The sequence below is a fragment of the Phyllostomus discolor genome, chromosome 4, assembly GCF_004126475.2.
Source record: "Phyllostomus discolor isolate MPI-MPIP mPhyDis1 chromosome 4, mPhyDis1.pri.v3, whole genome shotgun sequence".
Classification (NCBI taxonomy): domain Eukaryota; kingdom Metazoa; phylum Chordata; class Mammalia; order Chiroptera; family Phyllostomidae; genus Phyllostomus; species Phyllostomus discolor.
The window spans coordinates 188,865,834-188,884,168 of NC_040906.2; the positions used below are offsets into that span (position 1 = coordinate 188,865,834).

Below are 18,335 nucleotides of genomic sequence, written 5' to 3' on the forward strand. Positions count from 1 at the left end.
TATCCAATGTTCTTACGACCCAACCCAAGGCATCTTTTTTTCAATTCCCTTCTCCAGATTTGAATTAAGAAAAAAGACACATACACACACACACACACAAAATGCGAACTAGAAACAAGATTAGAAAACCTGGTTTATTGGGAAAAATTCATAATAAAAACTGCAGTTGCTTATTCTGCAACTTACAAAACAATTTGATATATCATATGAATTGGTTTTCATTGTGTAAGTACAAATGGTAAAAAAATAATAATAATAATAATCCATGTGATATATCATATATTTCCCATTCAGAGATCTCACATCCCTGAATTCTCCTGTTGCATGTTTTACAATAGGTATTTTAAATAGGTCAACCAAGTAAGACCAGGTTTTTAACTATATTTAAGTTTCTGCTTACAGTTGCAATCTATCAGAAGCTGTGTCTATATGATTCGAGCCTGGTCAACTGAGATGAAACATTCAAGCCGTTTCCTCTCCTAAGGTTGTTTCAACGTCACTTTTGTGACAGCAATGGCCTTCCTAATGCTCTGTCAGTCATGATGAATTAGACCCTGCCCATCTTTCAACTCAGTCTACTCTGGATGTGAACATACAGACACAAAACAATATAGATTAATATGTCATCTCCCCACACCCCAACCCTATACACCATTTGAAAGAGAAATTTTCATCCTAGCATTTCCCTACAGCAGGCCTTATCTCTGCAACAGGCTTGGGCCACGAAGGAGTCCTTTCCTAAATGACATTTCCAGGTAATGCGAAGCTTAGCAAAAAACCATTTATGCAGGATATTAGTGAGAAATGCTCACAAGTGATATGCATTTAGGAAACGATTTTCCTTCTTTAGGTAGATGAAGGCTGAAAAAATATTTATTTTTTACATTTCTTTTAGAATCTTTGGTCACTAACAATTTTTACCAATACTTCCAAGTTCTCCTTTTCCCAGTCCATTTAACCTGGTAAAAACAGACCATTTATCAGATGACTTAAATCTTCAAAGCCTTCTCATTTTTACCTTATAAAACATAAGTTTCATAATCATACTCTTTTACATATGCAGTGTAAATTGTATGGACAGGAAATAAAGAGAAATACTGACATATTACAAGCAGTTAAGTTAAAAAGAAGTAAGTTTTGTTTACCCCTAGAAAGCATATGTAAAAGCCGAGTACGAAACTCTAACACCCTTTAAGAAACATTTCCCCCCAATCGTTTTAGCACTTGGACTAGTCTAATGATGCGAGCACTGCCGCCCCAAACAGGTTCCGAGTATTCTGGAGCACACAGTTTCTTCCTCTGGAGTCCGTCCTGGCAGCAGGAACCCTTCCCCACCTTAGGCAGATGTGTAGAAGTACCTGGGCTTGGCATTGCCCAGAAGGTCGTCTTCATAGTTGGGGAGGCAACAGAAGAAGAAGGAACAGCCGATCAGGATGATCGTGGCCGCCCACCCAAAGCCATAGGCCCAGTTATAGATGTAGTTGACAGCGGGGTTGGCGTGAAGGGAGAAGGTCTGGGTGTACTTCACCGGGTAGATGACCAGGGAGATGATCTGGAACACAGCTAAAGGAAAGAAGAAAATCCCAAGTATGAATGCATGCACGCATGAATGAATGAATGAATGTAAGGGAACAATAGATTAACACCCTCTCCCAGTATTTTTGTCTTTAAACAAGTGTTAACTCCACCTAAATAATGCTAATGAAAGGGGCTGGGGTATCTAGTTAATCATGAACCGAAAGAGCTTATTAAATATTCTGCATCTGAGCTACCTGGCGCTGAGCCGAATACTGAATATAGGAACTATGGACAGAAGGCAAACAGAGAACCACTCTACCGTCCCTGTGCAAGTATTATATATGCTGCAGTAAAACGTGCAAGACTGGGGTGTGTGATAGAAAGCAGGGTGGTGGTGCAGATTATGTATTTTCATCTTTGAACTTCCTGTGCCAAATGCATGGTAATATTTTCAGTGTCAGCAAAAATAATATATGTAAACATATGCATGTGTGCATGCACACACACCACCACTCCATTCAAAACACGCCACCACAATAGTCGTTCGATAAACGAATGCCTACATGAAAGGATGAACCAATGATGCAAATGATCAATGCTAACAATTGCCAGAAAAGCCTACAAAGGAAGTGAGAATCTGAATCAGAAATGGAGAGATGGAGCACAGGGTGAAGAGCATTCCACGCTCATGAAATAGAAATGACAGAGGGGCTTTGGAAAGTCTGAGAGAGGCTATAAGAAAGGAAACAATGTGTCAGGATTTCTAAACTTTTTGGTACAAGAATCACATTATTACAATTATTATTAAGCAACGTGAAAATAAAAAGAACTTAATCTTCTTTTCTAGTATTTTTCAATGAACATGCACACTTCCATAAAGCTGAGTATATACAGACTGTGCTTTGTTGTGTGGGTTTTTTTTTTACTTAATATTTCACATGCATATTGCCACGTCAAAGGATCTGAGCAGATCTTAGTTCTGTGCCATTACTTTCCACAAAGAGGGGTCGGCTGCCTGTGCTCCAGGAATGTATCAGGCATGTATCAGGTCCTCACTTCTTTCATCTGAATTTTTTCCTACTGGCTCCACAGATAAAACTCCTAAAGCATTTCTTTTTCCTTCTTTTTTTTTTTAATTGCTAGAAAGACTGTAGATGTTTTTACGTTTTGATTGGTTGTTTCTATTTCTTAACTCAAAATGTTCATCTCGATCTTAAGTATTTCTCTGCTTCTTGTATACCCTGAATGGCAAATCCTTAGTACTTCAAAGTTTGTCAGTTACTGCAAAATATTGTGTAGTGAAGTAATCCTTCTTTACATTACTCTCTAATTTGCTTAGCCATAAATGTTGTGATTTACCCATTTTGGTTCATCACACATGAAGTTCTTGTAAAGGTTTGGGTCAATTTCTGCAAAATGTAAGTGTTCAATTTTCTCATTTTAACCTAATGATATAAATACAATTAAAGATCATTGTTGCTGTGAAATATATCAAGTAGGTCTTATTCAATATTAGTATCACTACGGATATATTGAGATTTTCTAGGCTTATTATTTCCCTACAAACATTTCCCACTCAGACTCTAAAGGAGATGAGTTTTAAACTGTAACATGAGAGTACAGGAGGCTCATTCAGCTGTTTATCTGTGGAAGCTCACCACAGCTAGTGTTCTTTATGACTTCTGCTACCCTGCCAGCTTGAGATGGTCATTATTGGATCTTTTTAAAAATTTTTAAATTTATTGATTTGAGAGAGAGAGGAGGAGAAAGAGAGAGAAAGAGAGAGAGAGAAAGAGAGAGAGAGAGAGAGAGATTGATTTGTTGTTCCATTTATTTATGCATTCATTTGTTGATTCTTGATTGGCCCTGACCAGAAATAGAATCTGCAACCTTGGCGTACCAGAACGATGCTCTCACCACCTGAGCTACCCAGCCAGGGCCCATTATTAGATCCTAATGTTTTAATGCTAAAATAGACAAAAGAGTTTTACTAAAATTTTTAAAAGTGTGGCAAAATACATACAACATAATATTTATCATGTTAATCATTTGTTAAGGGTATAATTCGGTGGCATTAAATACATTCACAATGTTGTGTAACCATCATCCCTATCCATAACCAAAACTTCTTCAACATCCCCAGCGTAAACAAACTCTCTCCCCATTACCCCTCCTCTCAGACCCCAGTAAGTTCTAACCTACTGTCTGTTCCTATGAATTTGCCTATTCCAGGTAGTTGTGTAAGTGAAACCATAACATTGTTTGTTCTTCTGTGTCAACCTTATTTCTCTTAACATTATGTTTCCAAGGTCCATCTACATCATAGCATATAGCAAAACTTTATTCCATTTTATGACTGAATACTATTTTACTGTGTGTGTACATATGTACCACATTTTGTTTTCTCATTTATCTGTTGGTGGAGACTTTGGGTTGTTTCCACCTTTTGGCTGTTGTGAGTAGCACTGCTATGAACTTGGGTGCACAAGTGTCTGTTCAAGTCCCCACTTCCGGTTCTTTTGGAAATATACCAGAAGTGGAGTTGCTGAGTCATATGATATGTACTAGGATTTTTCAATGAGCGTTCATGTCCTAGTATGTTATTTTCAATGGTGATGTAAACAGGCATCCATCTAGTCTTCCAAGTCATGTAAAAGCAAGATAAGGAAATGTGTGTCTTCGATAAGGGCTTATAAATGGGAGCTACAGAAAGCCAAACAGAAGCAGAGGTAGGATTCAACGGCATTCCTCATATCTTTTGTGATTCCATGTAATTTCTGATTTTAAAACATTATTCCAAAAGCAAACTTTCAAATATGAGGAACACTGGAGAAAACTTTATTTTTAATTAAGAAGAATTTCAAATGCACAGGCGAGGGCAGGGTGAAGCCTTTTTCCTAAGCTCAGGGAAATGAGCTTTTCCCAGCACAAAGGGCTCTTCCTCCGGGTTCACACCTGACCTCATGGACCTCTTTTAGTCTCAAGCTTCTGACCCGTTTCAGAGGCCTTCTGCTCACTTTGGGTCTGTTCTCCAGGTCTGCAGTCGGATTCCTGCTTTGCTCTGGTGAGCCAAAGTTATCTTGAGAAAGGACCTGCAACCTTGCTTTGCCCTTATTGGTTCCTCCTCCTTTCCCCTCCTCAGGAAATCCACTTTTGCCTCTGAATCCATCTCTTGGCTGGGGTCCTGCCCCTTTGACAGACAGACTTCCCTAGGGCCAGGTACCTTCCTAAAATTTCAGATTATTTTTGCTCCTAGAGTCCTGGTTCTTGTATTCTGTGAATAAATGTTTACTCAGAGCCCCAACCACCTACATAGCTACATTTCTGGTCCCCTAGCAATGAAGATGAGGCAAGTCCAGAGATGGCGTCTTCTGGGTCCCCCATCCACTGCAGAAAACCCTTTCATGACCCTCCGTATCCGAAGACCCTGAAACTCCTTCAGTAAGTAAAGTGGCTCAGGCACATTCCCGCCCCTCAGCATGGGGCTCACAGGAGGCCAGCCCTGGGCCAGCTATGGAGACACTGTACTTCCAGGGCTGCCTCAGCCCCAATGCCTCAGGGTAGGGGTGTCCTGGACACAGGGGTCACCAACAAGAGATGGCATACACAATGACAGCCTTCCTCCCTTGGATGGGGAGCACAGAGTACCACCTGAGACACAGGAGGAAAGGAATCTAGATCCTCTGAGACTTCTGCCCTGCGTGACACATTTTCTGAGAACAGATCAGGAACTGTAACTGCCAGGGATCTTCCTTCCAGCCCGGACACTCCCACCCTGAGGTGTGCTGAAGGTGTGCACGGACAATTGCTGACACACAGACTTACCAGCCAGGGCCAGCAGGCCTCCGATCACTCTCAGGAAGACCAGCATTTGGGGTCCGCAGAGGGCGAAGAAGGAGAGGATGAAACAGATCACCAGGATGATAAAGCCGCAGAAGAGCGTGGCGGCGGCCGCCCTTCCCCACGCTGCGAGAAAAGGGAAACGGCAATGAATGAACAGGCATGTCACATTTAAAGATCACTTATCAAGGTATGCATAGGAAGTTTTTGCTTCCTACTAATTATATTTGAGCAAAAGAACAGTTTTTCTTTTGACAATGCTTAAGCATCTCCATATTTCAGAGGGAAATTGGGCAATGCATATGTAGGACATTAATATACTGATTAACAGTAATGCCTTCTACCCTGGGTTTTAGGCCAAATGTTTACTTCATTAAACTTGTTTGGCATTTGATAAATGGGCTACATAAACTGGTATATTTAAAAAGTTCATTCAAGTTCTAACACAACATGGCCATTAAAAAAATCACATTTTTGGTACCGAACAACCCAAATTACCATCTTTAGGAAATGTTTGAAACACCTCTAAAAGGATCTCGGTTTCATATCAATATTTGGTTCCGTGCAAAAATAATCTTTGAAAACATAAACTTAGGACTAGGCAGAGATGTGAACTAAAACAATTTAATTGTAAAGTAACTGTGCCTTTTTTATATATATATAACACAAGCACAGTCTTTCTAGAGTTTTGCCTAAATTTTAACTTCTGAAGTATTCAGAATTTATTGCGCAAGAGTTCTTAATTTACTGATGTTGGCCCCAGAATCGAGTTCTAGGTTCGGAGACCCACAGGGGCACCTGGGCCCTGTGTCGTGCTGCCCTGCACCCATGGACATGAGGGCCACGAACCCAGGCTAATGGTTCCAGCCAGTCATTCTATTGTTCACCCTGCTCTGGTTTTCAAGATTTCTTCACACACAACCTTCTCTCTAGAGGCGACAAGTAACATTCATGAAGTACGCACTGGGCTAGGAACCGACACACTGTGCTCACTGAATCCTCATAATAACTTTTGAAGGTTCACACTAATATAATTTCTTTAGAATTGAGGCTACACAGTAAGGCTTTGAGAGTTCGAAGAGCCTGCCACGGACACATAGCTACAAAGTGATTTAGGCAGACTTTGATTTAGAGCCTGAATCCAAAACACGACTTTTTTAAAGATATAATTTACATACCATAAAACTCACTCTTTTCAAGAATTTAGTGGTGTCTCTATTCACAGGGTTGTGCAGCCATCACCCCTTACAATTGCAACCATTTTATCACCCCAAAAAGAAACCCCATGTCCTTCCTTTCTCCCCTTCCTCCAGTTTCTGGCAACCCCTCATCTACTTTCTGTCTCTATGAATATGCCTATTCTGGACATTTCATATAAACAGAATCATACACTATGTGGCTTTTTTGACTGTCTCCTTTCATTTAGCATAATTCAAGGTGCATCTGTGTAGTAGCATTTGGCAGCACTTCACTTTTTTTATGGCCAAAATACAACTTTATTGTATGGATATCCCACATGTTTTTCACTTTATTCTGCATTCACAGGCCTCTGCACTGCCACGTGAAGGTTATTCCTCAGTTACCCACTGCATGTGCTGATCTTCCTCTGTTACAGACACGTCTGAGCTAAGCCACCCTGTTACCTTCACCAGCCCCCACATTCCCTCCAGATCTCCGGATTCGTGAATGACTGGGGATAATAGGTCATTAAGGAGAAGACACACTTTCACAAGCTCAAATACCATGTTTTTACACAACTACCTCTTCTGTGTGGGGCCGAGTGCGCCCAGTTTTACATTTATAATTTTTATTACTTCCCTCCAAATCTTCTTCCTCTTCCTTTGAGATCAGTAAGAGATTTTAGAGACACAGTAAAATAAAAAAGTCTTCCTTTAAAATAGAAATGAATAAAGTCAAAGTGTGAAAATGACTAAGTCTCTTATCTCATTTTTGCTTTGTCCTTCAAGCAGGTGATTTTCAATAGAAGAGGAACATTGAAAAGAACATTATTTAGTCGGGTGGTCTCAAAGTTCAGTCCATATACCACAGAGTCAAAATCATCAGTGGAGCTCATGAGAAATACAGATTTCTGTGCCTCCCGCCAGACCTCCCGCGACATGCTGGAGGGGTAGCGCCCCAGAGTCTGCATGTAGTCTGTGAGCATAAATAGAAACACAGGCCATTTTAAGAACTTTTCGTAGGGTATGTTAAATCAGCTCAGTTAATGTCTTGCTTATTTACAATGCTGATGCAACGAAATGGAAAATGAAGGACAGACGTTTTGTCTTGACAAAGCCTGCCTTGGAAGCGGACGGGTAAAACCCGCTCCTGCAGCAGGGGCACACCCACACTGACTCACGTAACTATCGTTTAGGGCAGAAATCTTGGTGTGGTTTTAAAGATTCTATTCTGACTGATGGACAACAAGTAAGGCAAAGTGCCTTCTCATGTCAGTGACTACCTTGTTGTAAAATGATGAGATGGATCCTCATCAGCAGGGTCCTCCCAGCCCAATATTCTGTCCAACAAGGTGACCGAAAGCCATGTACACATAGGACATGGCCATTCTCCAATGTTGTACATTTCAAACAGCTAGGTCTGTGTCCTAAGTACCTTTGGTCCCAACTTAATTACCCAGAATGAGCCTACTATCTACAAATTTCCCCAACTTTTGGGGGAACTATTTATATTTTTATATTGTATCATGGTCTACACCAGGGGTATCAAACTCATTTTCACTGAGGGCCACATCAGCCTCATGGTTGCCTTTAAGGGCTGAATGTAATCTCAATTATTTAACAGTTAGAGAGTGGTTATATTCATATAGTCTTAAAATTATTTTGGCCCTTTGAAGGCAACCTCGAGGCTGATGTGGCCCCCAGTGAAAATGAGTTTGACGCCCCTGGTCTACACTGTATCGTGCTTGCCAACCCTAATGGAGAATGCCAACTTTTAAAACTTGTCCTAGAGCTACTTCTGTGAGTCAACAGATGGTTCTCAGTTCTTCAAACGCAGACTGTCCGTCTGACACTATTCTGAAGATGAGTCCGTCCTCTATTATTACTTTATGCACCTTAACTTTTATTGCCTCCTTCCTAATTGTGTTTGTGTGTGAGTGTGGGGAAGCAGGCGGGATTCTCATCTAATTATCATTCTCTGCACTGAGGCCACAAAAGCATCCAGTATTTCAGGTAAACAGAGTTTAGAAAAGCTTTTTGTTAGTTTGTTTTGTTTCCTGAAGGGAAGATAAACTTGGTGTTTTTTATACATAATCTGTTAGGTATATAATCTATTATGAAATAAGTTTATTATCCAATGTCACTTGGAGAAGTTCATACTATCAAAAAAAAACCCAGCAGCATTATAAATCCATTTTTAAATAAGATTCATTAAAGTTCTGTTTAGATGAAGAATGGCTTATTGAATTTTGCTCTGGCTTGGGAAGATTCAGCATTAAATCAACAACATGGAAACCACTCAGTGGTTACTAAAGAAATTATGAGCTTTTCCTAGGAAATGCTTTTAAGTTTTCAGCATGAAAATGAATCTTTTTTCAGAGGTTACACTTGAAAACACAATGTAATGAGGCAAATACAGCTAGGGAAAGGCCAGTATGGTTAATTGGTAAGAGGAAAAAAAGTGAAAATAAGTAAGTTGAATGTCAAGCCAGAAACCATAAATCAAACTGAAGTTTGTGAAAAGAAAAAACAAACTTTTATTTTAAGACAAGGAGTGCATTGTTGGTATTTTTATATTGTTGGTAATATGTTGGAGACTATCACTAATTTCCCCTTCAAGTTAGTATCTCTTTTAATGGTTTTGCTGCACTCTTCAACATTTTTACTTGTGGGCAGCAAACAGTTACCAAAACAGTCTGTGATGGAGCCCTGAGCCCCATATACAGTGCCCTGTAGACACCAACCTGTTACCCAGCTAGAACAGGGGCCCTTTGCAGAACAAAGGATTCCTCTATTAATAAGACCAAAGGCCCTGCCTCGTGCATCTGAAATTCTGTCAAATCTCTTCATATCGTTTCTATAGGATTCTTCATATGAGATACAGGCACAACTGAAAAGTGAATAGAATCATAACTGAAAACTAAAAAAGATCCTGTCTGCAAATAAGTATAAGCATGGGGGGAGGGATGATACACACAAAAAGGCTGTTGCATGTTCAATGAGGAAGTAATCTGCAGGAATACAGGCCAGTGTTTCTGAAACTTAAAAGTGCTTACGAATCACTTGGGGATCTTGTTCCAATACAGATTCTAATCCAGTAGGTGGGGCCTGAGACACCTGTCCCATAACCTCTGAGATAATACTGGTTCTGCTGCTCTGGACACTTTGAATAGCAAATATCTACAGGACAACTCCTAATAGGCCTCCAAAAAAAAATCTACATAGGAAGAAGCAATTTGCAGAAGTTTTGGAAGGCACCACACATAGCTTTAAAGGAGGAATGACAGGGCCGCCCAGGGGAATTCCACAGTTGGTGTGAGATTCCATACATACTCTGCATTTTCTCCTGAGCCAGAGCCGGATGATAAACCACCCTACACGGGAAGATGTGGAAACAGGGAATCTTACTCTGAATTCACGCAGAATAAATAGCAAATTGAGGATCTACCCTTAAATATTTACAAGTCTGCCAGACAGAAGAAGGCTGCAGAGCAGAATTTACGGGGAAGCACATTTCAGCTCCATCAGTAGAAGAGGGAGGTGCTTTTAAACAGCAGCACTGTCAAGAGAACCGAATTAAATTGCTGAACACAGGGAAGAAGCTCAGATCAGTCACGGGTGGTGGTGATGAGGGCACCGGGCGAAAGCTTACATAGGTGCACTCTTACTCCCTCCTAATTCTGATTGTCTGGGAGACTGTTTATGTTTATCTCCGATAAGAAGACAAGTTAGGTCTATAACAAGGGATTGAGGCTCTCAGGTGGTTAACACTCAGTGCAGCTAATGTGGAGTGTGCTGGTCTAGATCACTGGTTCCTAGACTTCTAGATTTAAATAAATATATTTATATGTATTTATTATACATTTATTTATAAATATATATTTTACATTATGCATTTATTTATATATAGATCAAAGAGTAATCTACTAATGCCCAATTTCTTAAAATAAGAACATTTTAATACCTCTCCAAAAGCCACAAGAGCATCATCTCAAAATGAAGTCCCTTAAGTTGAATTTAGCCTACTGTAAACCGGTTAACGTCATGCTCATTTCCCTCATTTCCTGTATATTTAAGAAGTACGGGGCTAAATGATCTAAAAATAGTCCATACTGTTCTGATTCTTTGACTTATTCACGAATGATGTCATGTAAAAAAAATTTCAATTCACTCTGCAGTATCAAGGGGTGTCCGGGGTAGAGACGCAGCCCGGCACTTCCGTCAGATGCAAGGCAAACGCTCTTCCACACCGACTCCCGCTTTTTCCTGGTGGCTAAACTCGCCTGCGCTGCTCCCCGCCCCGACAAGCTGGAGCTTGCTTGGGATTTGAAATATACGTCACTGATGCTTACAACATCCTCCTGATGTATCTTTTTTTAAGCTGAAAGAGAAGGACTGGCTGGCGTGCCTCAGTTGGTTGGGCGCCACCGGGCAAACTGTAAAGCTGCTGGTTCGATTCCGGCCAGGGCACATGCCGAGGTTGCAGGTTTCAGTCTCAAGTCGGGGCGCCTACAGAAGGTGGTCGATCGATGTTTCTCTTCCTCTCCTCCTCTCTCTCCCCCACCTCTCTCTAAGGTCACAAATATTTTAAAAATTTAAAAAAGAAAGAAAGAAAGAGGAAGGAAGGAGGGAGGGAGGGAGGGAGGGAGGGAGGAGGAGGGAGGGAGGGAGGGAGGGAGGGAGGAAGGAAGGAAGGAAGGAAGGAAGGAAGGAAGGAAGGAAGAAGGAAGGAAGGAAGGAAGGAAGGAAGGAAGGAAGGAAGGAAGGAAGGAAGGAAGGAAGGAAGGAAGGAAGGAAAAGAAAGAAAGAGAAAGCAAACTGCGGGTGTGGCAGTTGGTTGGAGCACCATCTGGTGAACAGAAGGATCCCTGGTTTGATGGTCAGGGCACATGCCCAGGCCCAGGCCCAGTCGGGGTGGGTACAAGAAGGCAATCAATCAATGTTTCTCTCATTAATGTTTCTGTCTCTCCCCCCGCCCCCACGTCCTTCCTCCCTCTCTGAAAGCAATGACAAAACAAACAAAAAAAAAATGAAAAAAGGTACCAGTAGTGCAAAAATAGCAGGCATGAAAATGCATTCAGATTTAATTTTGACATTTTGTATATACATGAAATTCAAATGATCATTTCAATGTTTAAATCTAGAGTTTTTTTCCCGGTTTTGAGAAACATAAACCACAATTTTTAAAAAATTCAAACAGGTATTGTAAAGCTGGGTATTTATTTAATTGTTACTATCACAAAAAGAACATACTCAGCATGTAAATGGTTCGTTTATAGAAAAAAATGAGGTGATATGGTAATCTGAAATTCTTAAAACACTGTAAACAATGGTGAAGACTGTAATATTCTGCTTTTTTACATAATATTAAGGAACTATTTACCTTTATTTAAAAAGTCTATATTATTTAGCATTAATGCCAATGCTTGCCAAGAATAACCTGTTTTAATACCAAAATTAATATATTAATATTTTGAATATCAAGTAATAAAAGAGATGGTCAAGCACTTTGTCATTAAAAGGTAAACTTATTAGTCACCGTGGAAAATCACAATGTTTATTTCTTATTATATATCAAGAAGTTTTAAAAAAAATGGACGTACCCTCTCAACTCTCTGTATCCAGATATTTTCATTAGAGCCATCAACCCCAGTCCTTGTTGTGTTTACACATACGTGGGAGTGTGAGTCAAGTCTTGCTACATTTCAGATAAAGGAGTGTGAACATGCTGCCTTCAGCAAGGCCTTATGGAGGCCGCCCCAAATACCTAAATCTTGGCCCTGCAGCGTGGGAATACACACTTGCTACACCTGTGAGGCAAAACTCGCTTGCACTCACCTTTGACTACAACAGCCTGAGACAGGCCTTGTATCTACCTTCTGGTTCCCACAGTCACCCAGCGACAGTGGACCCTGCCTTTATGATATGATTCCAGGTCTTGAACTAAAGTCACGTCCAGCGCATTGCTGTCACTTAATTATTTTTGCAAAGGTCACAGAAATAACTAAAATGGGGTGTGAAGGACACCACTCATTTATGAAAATTGGTCTAGCTGCAAAACTGAACTTTTCCAAAGGCCAATTTCTCTATGAAATTGATCTATATACACTGGGTCAATGTCTTCCTTACAATCATGTGTTAATGCTTTAGACATCTAATTAAAAAAAAATTAAACCAAGAAGCAAAAGCTGCTTACTCCCTTCCAATACAAAGGACTGTATCACTCTGAGGCTGGAAGAGCCACACCCTAGGAAGGTGAGCTCATCCTACAAGTTAAGAAAAATAAAAAGTGCACTGTGGGTGTTTCACAAGAGAGCTGTGACCACAGCCAGACCCTTGCTGGCCGGGGCATGTCCCAGCACTCTAGTCCTCACAGGCCACTAACTTCCTGTTCCATACGTGAAGTACTCCTGAGCATTCTCAGGGTCTGCATTAGTCTTTGGAGTGAGCTGTGACCATCATAGTCCGTTTAAAAACACACCTATGTAAGCAGACCTATTAAGTCCCCTACAAAATACCGAGTTCAAATGCATTTTAACTACAAGATACAGATAAACTATTTCAAAGAAAGCTGTTCTTTTTAAAAACCTAAAAGATGTTCAGTAATACAAACCCTGGCAGGGGTACTGTTTGTGTTTTAAGAGAGGAAAAACAAACTTTAAGGAAAGCAGAAATTCCATTCAGTCTTCACCTTTTATGACCGGCTAATGAGGACCATGCCTCCTTTCGGAGGAAAGTTCACGTGGGAACTCCCACACAATTCCACAGTCCATAAGAATCAGCACCAAGCCCCTGTCAGAGGACCCCAGAAATAAACAGTTCGGTTGGACGTCCTGGGCCACTTGGGGGGTGGGGGTAAGTCAAGTCAATGGTCCCAGCAGGAAATAAAAAAAGCCAGGGGACCTTCTTTCTCTTTCTCAGTTAAAATTATTAAACTCGGTTGGTAAGGTTCCAGTGAGTAGTATTTGGCTTTAAGCTTCTGATTATGCTCATACTTAAAGCCAGCTGTTCCTCACATCTACTGGTTGTTAGCAGGGGGTGGCATCAGACAAAATCATGCTGCTCTGGGCTCAGGACTAGCAACAAGTTAAGCACTGTGGCTTCCTCCATGCTGGGAAAATAAAATACTCCACCTGCAATATATTATATTTGTCCACTCTCCTTCATTTCGCTGTCCTGGAAGACGTGTTTGCTTTGTCGATTTCAAATCACATTCAAATGAAGTTTTCTAAACAGCAAGGCCATGCTTAAACCGAAAACACCACCTCCCGCGAGACAAAAACGAACAAGAGACGGACAGCCTTAAGTCTCAAGCAGTCCAGTATGGACTGAAATCTTAACTGCTGAAATTTTGACCGGGAGAGCTTTTTCAATGTCAGAGTTCAAGTTAAACGAATAATAAAACATTAGGGAAGGAAGAAGCAGAGGAGGCGGCAGAATGGGAAGGAATTCCCATTTTTCTCCAAAAAATATATACTTTGTTCATTATATTTACTCATCAAAACTTTTCAAGGGGCTGAAATCATCCTTTGCCCAGAACCGACAAATTCTACGGTAATTTTCTTCCAGTGTTGAGCCTGGTTTGGGCCACTCAAAGCCGCTATTTTACTGCTTTGGTTTGCTCAGGTCGGATGCAGGAAGCTAAACTCGGAACAGATTTATTATTTTTAAAATCACCCATTACCCCTAACTGTTCAGGCCCTTCGCATACCGCGGCTTCCTAAGGCCTCGCACTCCCACCGCGCCTGGGCGCGCACGCCCGTCCGAGGTCCGGGGGACTTCCCGGAGGCGGCGGTGCGCGGCACTCACCGTAGTCCATGAGGCTCTCGCAGCCATCCGAGGTGGACCCGGTGCCGCCCCCCTCGTGGTAGCATCGCCACCACAGCGAGGACGTCTGGATGTGGGTGCTCGACTGCACCCAGCCCCGGCCGGACAGGGCGATGATGTCGAAGGCGATGGCGCTGAGCAGGAGCAGGGGCAGGATCCACCTGCAGCGCTCGCAGGCCAGGCCGCAGCGCAGCATCTCTACGGTGGCGGCGTGAAGGACAGGAGCGCGCGGGGCAAGGTCGCGGGCCGAGAGTGACCTGCGAGTGAGGGTCGTGCGACAAAAGTGAAGAGGCGGCGCGGCTGGCCCCACCTAGATTCCGGTGACTCAGAGCGCGCCGCCCAGACCTGCCCGGCTTGGTCGGGGCGCGCTGGGGTGAGGCGGGGCCGGGCTCAGGTTACACCGTGGGTGTGGGTGAGTTTTCCCCGCCCAGGCGGACCTGGTGGCGCCCTGCCAAGGGCCTAAGGCTGGGGGCTCAGGCTGCAACCGGGCGTGCCTCCGAGCTTCCCCATGGCCTTATTTCCCTTACACAGGTTCCACTCACTGGAAATGGGTTTGTTTTCTTTTCTGCGCTTCAACCTCTGAGCGTTTTAATCTGCGCAACACCAGCTAAATATTTAACCTCTGATGTCAGATAATGGTCTGATTTTCAACAATACCATTATTTACGTTTCAGGCAGTTTGAAATGGGTGTTCGAATTGCACCTGTGGGTCAGTGCTGTGCACCGTGTCAATGCTTGTGGCAAACAGGAGCAGGCCCTGAGACCGTTCCAGGCAGAGGCTTGCTTCCTCCAGGGCTCCACCTTTGTACCTTGTACTGTGGCTCCCCTTCGTAATCCTACCTGTTTACATGCTGCCTTTCCCACTGGGTTGCCCGCTACTGGAGAGCAGAGGCTGGGTTTTATTGGCCTGTGTATCCCTGGTGTCCAGCGCTGTGGCTGGACGTGGAAACAAACTGAATGGAACTAAAAGCGCCCTTCAGTTTCAGAAGCGCTTCATCTGGCTTCCCCAGATACCTTCACGTCCTGAGTTTCGCGATACCCTCCCTACCACAAATCTCTCCTATCTAAACCCCACTTTACCTACTCCTTTCATTTACTATTGAAGTCTCTCCAAATAAAAACTATATGTCACTAGGCATCCAGAACCTAAAATCCCACCTCCAGTGTCCCATCCCGGCTTCTGTCACCACGTGACTCCTTAGGTGCGGCCTGGTGGGTGGGGTGGCCGCTGGGCCTGGCATTAAGGAGAAACAAGTTTTCTGTGCTGGGCACCTCGGTGGCCTTGGGCAAGTCACGAAAAACATTCAATGGGGGGTCGAAGCTTATCTTATACCTCCAAAGATTTCTAAATCCCTTACCTTTTTTCCTATTAATTTAATATGACAGAAGAGGGAACGTAGCGATGTTCAAAGTTTAGTCCTCTGTACCGCGCGCTTTGGTGTTCCCAATAGAAACAGTACTCTTTGGTCTGACTCAGGTCTCTGGTAATCGTTGAGGACGAATGAAAAACAGTGCTGAGAAAGTATCGGAAATCACAGGACATAACTTCCCCAGCCTTCATTTACACAAACCAAGGTGACATATTTTCACCAGAGTCAAATATTTTCACTTTCAAGGAATAGTACGATGGGGCATTTTGGGGGGAGTTAAACTCCCTATGGTGGAGATTGTGTAACAGAAATATGCTCTTAGAGTTTTCAAAAGTAATGAAAATATTTGATTAGCTGTGTATAGTATATTTATGAGAAAAATTAAATTCTTACGAAACAGAACGCTGATTATGAGAAGAGGGGTTTCAGACAAAGAGAGAGTTCTGTTGGCATCTTAGTATCTCTGAATAATTTTGCACTCGGTACAACTTCTTTTTCTTACTCCAGTGGATTTGAGGGAAAGAGTGCTGAGCGCATTAGTGCTGGGTGAAAACAAGGAAAGTGTTTCTTTAGAATTTCTGGAAGAGACTAAACCACCTGTGGTTAGTTCCCACAGTACTGCGCCTAACACATGGCTCTTCTATAGGACCAGACAGATGGCTCCGGTTCCGCGATCACGTCTGACACAAGCTGTGTGGCACCGGTGCACTTAATTTACTTTGGTCCCAGGTTCCTTGTCCTTAAATGGAAGCGCTCCTCCCATTAAAAGAACTAATATACGTGAACTGCTCAGGATAATGCCTGCACAGAGTGAGCCACGGCGTGAGGGTCGACGATGATCATTTTCACATAGCTCCCTCACTGTAATAAGGTGGGGAAGGGGCTTTTACATGTTTATAAGGAGCAAATTCTATATATGAATACCAACTGTAAATCATTAAGTTATCTTAGACAATGCAGTCTTTCAGTCTAACCATATTCAGGAAATGATGGACTATGGTGGAAAACAGACAGTTAAATAGCTCTCCCTGCTGGATAATATAGGGATTGCAGAGGACTTGACAACAAATGACACCTGGAAAAAGTTTTTGCTTTTATAGATTTGGTGGGGGGGGGGGGGGGGGGGGGGGGTTACAAAACCAATGAATAGTACAAACAAAAGTACATAAATATATAATTTTGGAATAAAAATTTGTATTTTTACTCTCCCATCCAGAGAAAGTAACAGTAATAGTAATAGTAACATCTGCTGGGAGTTTACTAAGTGCCAGCGTTTCACACCCACCTTATGAGGTGTGCACTAGCCTGACCTTCACATAGACGAGAAGACTGGAGCGCAAAGAAGTTCAGTAGCTTGCTAAATACTGCACAGTCCCTGGCTGGCAAAGCCACACTCCGCCTTAGGCAGTTTGGCACTGGAGACAAATGCTATTTACAATAACCACTGATAAGAGTTTGAGATATGTTTCTCCAAAAGTTTCCTTCTTTCCCTCACAAACATCCAACTCACACTACCAGTTCTCTCCCAAGCTGTAAGGAAATGACCCCCCACCCCCCGTCAACACACACATCAAGCTGCTGTTCTCTCGCTAGTAAACCAAAGTGAAAGGCATCCGGTAGAATACACCCTGAACATATTCTAGTTGGACAATCCGAGTTCTACTTCTCACTGGCCCTGTGTTTGTTTCCCAGCTAGTCCTTGTCCAATTTCTCTTCTCCCTGCTCAAGCACACTTTCAATTATCTCCACTCTCCTACCCCTTTTCCTCTCCCAGCTGACTGTAATCTCTCTCATACCAGTGATGTGATGGCAAAAGCTTAACAACCAACTTTCTGAAGAAAAAAAATCCTTAATTTTTAGCAGTTGCCAGTTTCCATAATGTAAATATTCCCCCATGGCTGATTTCCAGCCACTAACCTGATGTCACTGAACACAAAATTAGGAAGAAATATACATAATCATCTGTTGAAACTAGTAAGCACACACCAATGCATCTACCCCCACATCCTACAAAAACTGCTTTCTTTTTCAAAGGTCACCAGTGAGGCCGTATTGCCCAAATTCAATAGATATCATTGGCCTCTTTGTTACCCCAAGTGCTTTGATGTCTCTCTTCATGAAACGTTCTATAAAGATGTGAAAGCCCAGTGCCCGGAGACCACCAGGAACACACCTATAGTCAAAATTAGGTATATTGAGTCGCCTCAGCAACGGAGACTGAAAACCATGTGGCACTCTGGGGATGTCTCAGTGGAAGGGTATTAGGAGGGCCTGGTAATAAGAGTTAGGCTTGTGTTTGGTGATTTTGGAGAGAGTTCAAGGAAGTGGGTGTTTTGCTGTGAGTTATTGGGTTGTCCAAAAAGTCCGTTTTGTTTCTTCCATAAAATATAAGACAGTTTTAATTTTCACCAATAACTGTTGATTTGGATATGTTGAATATGTCAGCTACCTCCAGCCTGGCATAAGGTTGATTGTTCTCAATTAATGCCTCAGTTTGATTGCTATCAACTTCAACTTGTCTACCCAACCATGGAGCATTGTCTAGAGAGAAATCTCCAGCATGAAACTTTGCAGGCACGTTTGATCAGTTACAGCACCTTCT

The 18,335-nt window shown here is 42.3% G+C and overlaps 1 protein-coding gene across 1 annotated transcript; it reads right to left on the reverse strand.

Moving 5' to 3' along the window:
- Positions 1-116: 116 nt before the first annotated feature.
- On the reverse strand, positions 117-14,678 carry LOC114494392 (p53 apoptosis effector related to PMP22). The gene is made up of 3 exons (XM_028509468.2): positions 14,346-14,678; positions 5,344-5,484; positions 117-1,563 (listed from the first exon to the last, which is right to left on the reverse strand). Exons 1-3 carry the CDS (start codon positions 14,557-14,559, stop codon positions 1,337-1,339), a joined length of 582 nt encoding a protein of 193 aa, XP_028365269.1. The 5' UTR covers positions 14,560-14,678; the 3' UTR covers positions 117-1,336.
- Between the last annotated feature and the right edge of the window lie 3,657 nt (positions 14,679-18,335).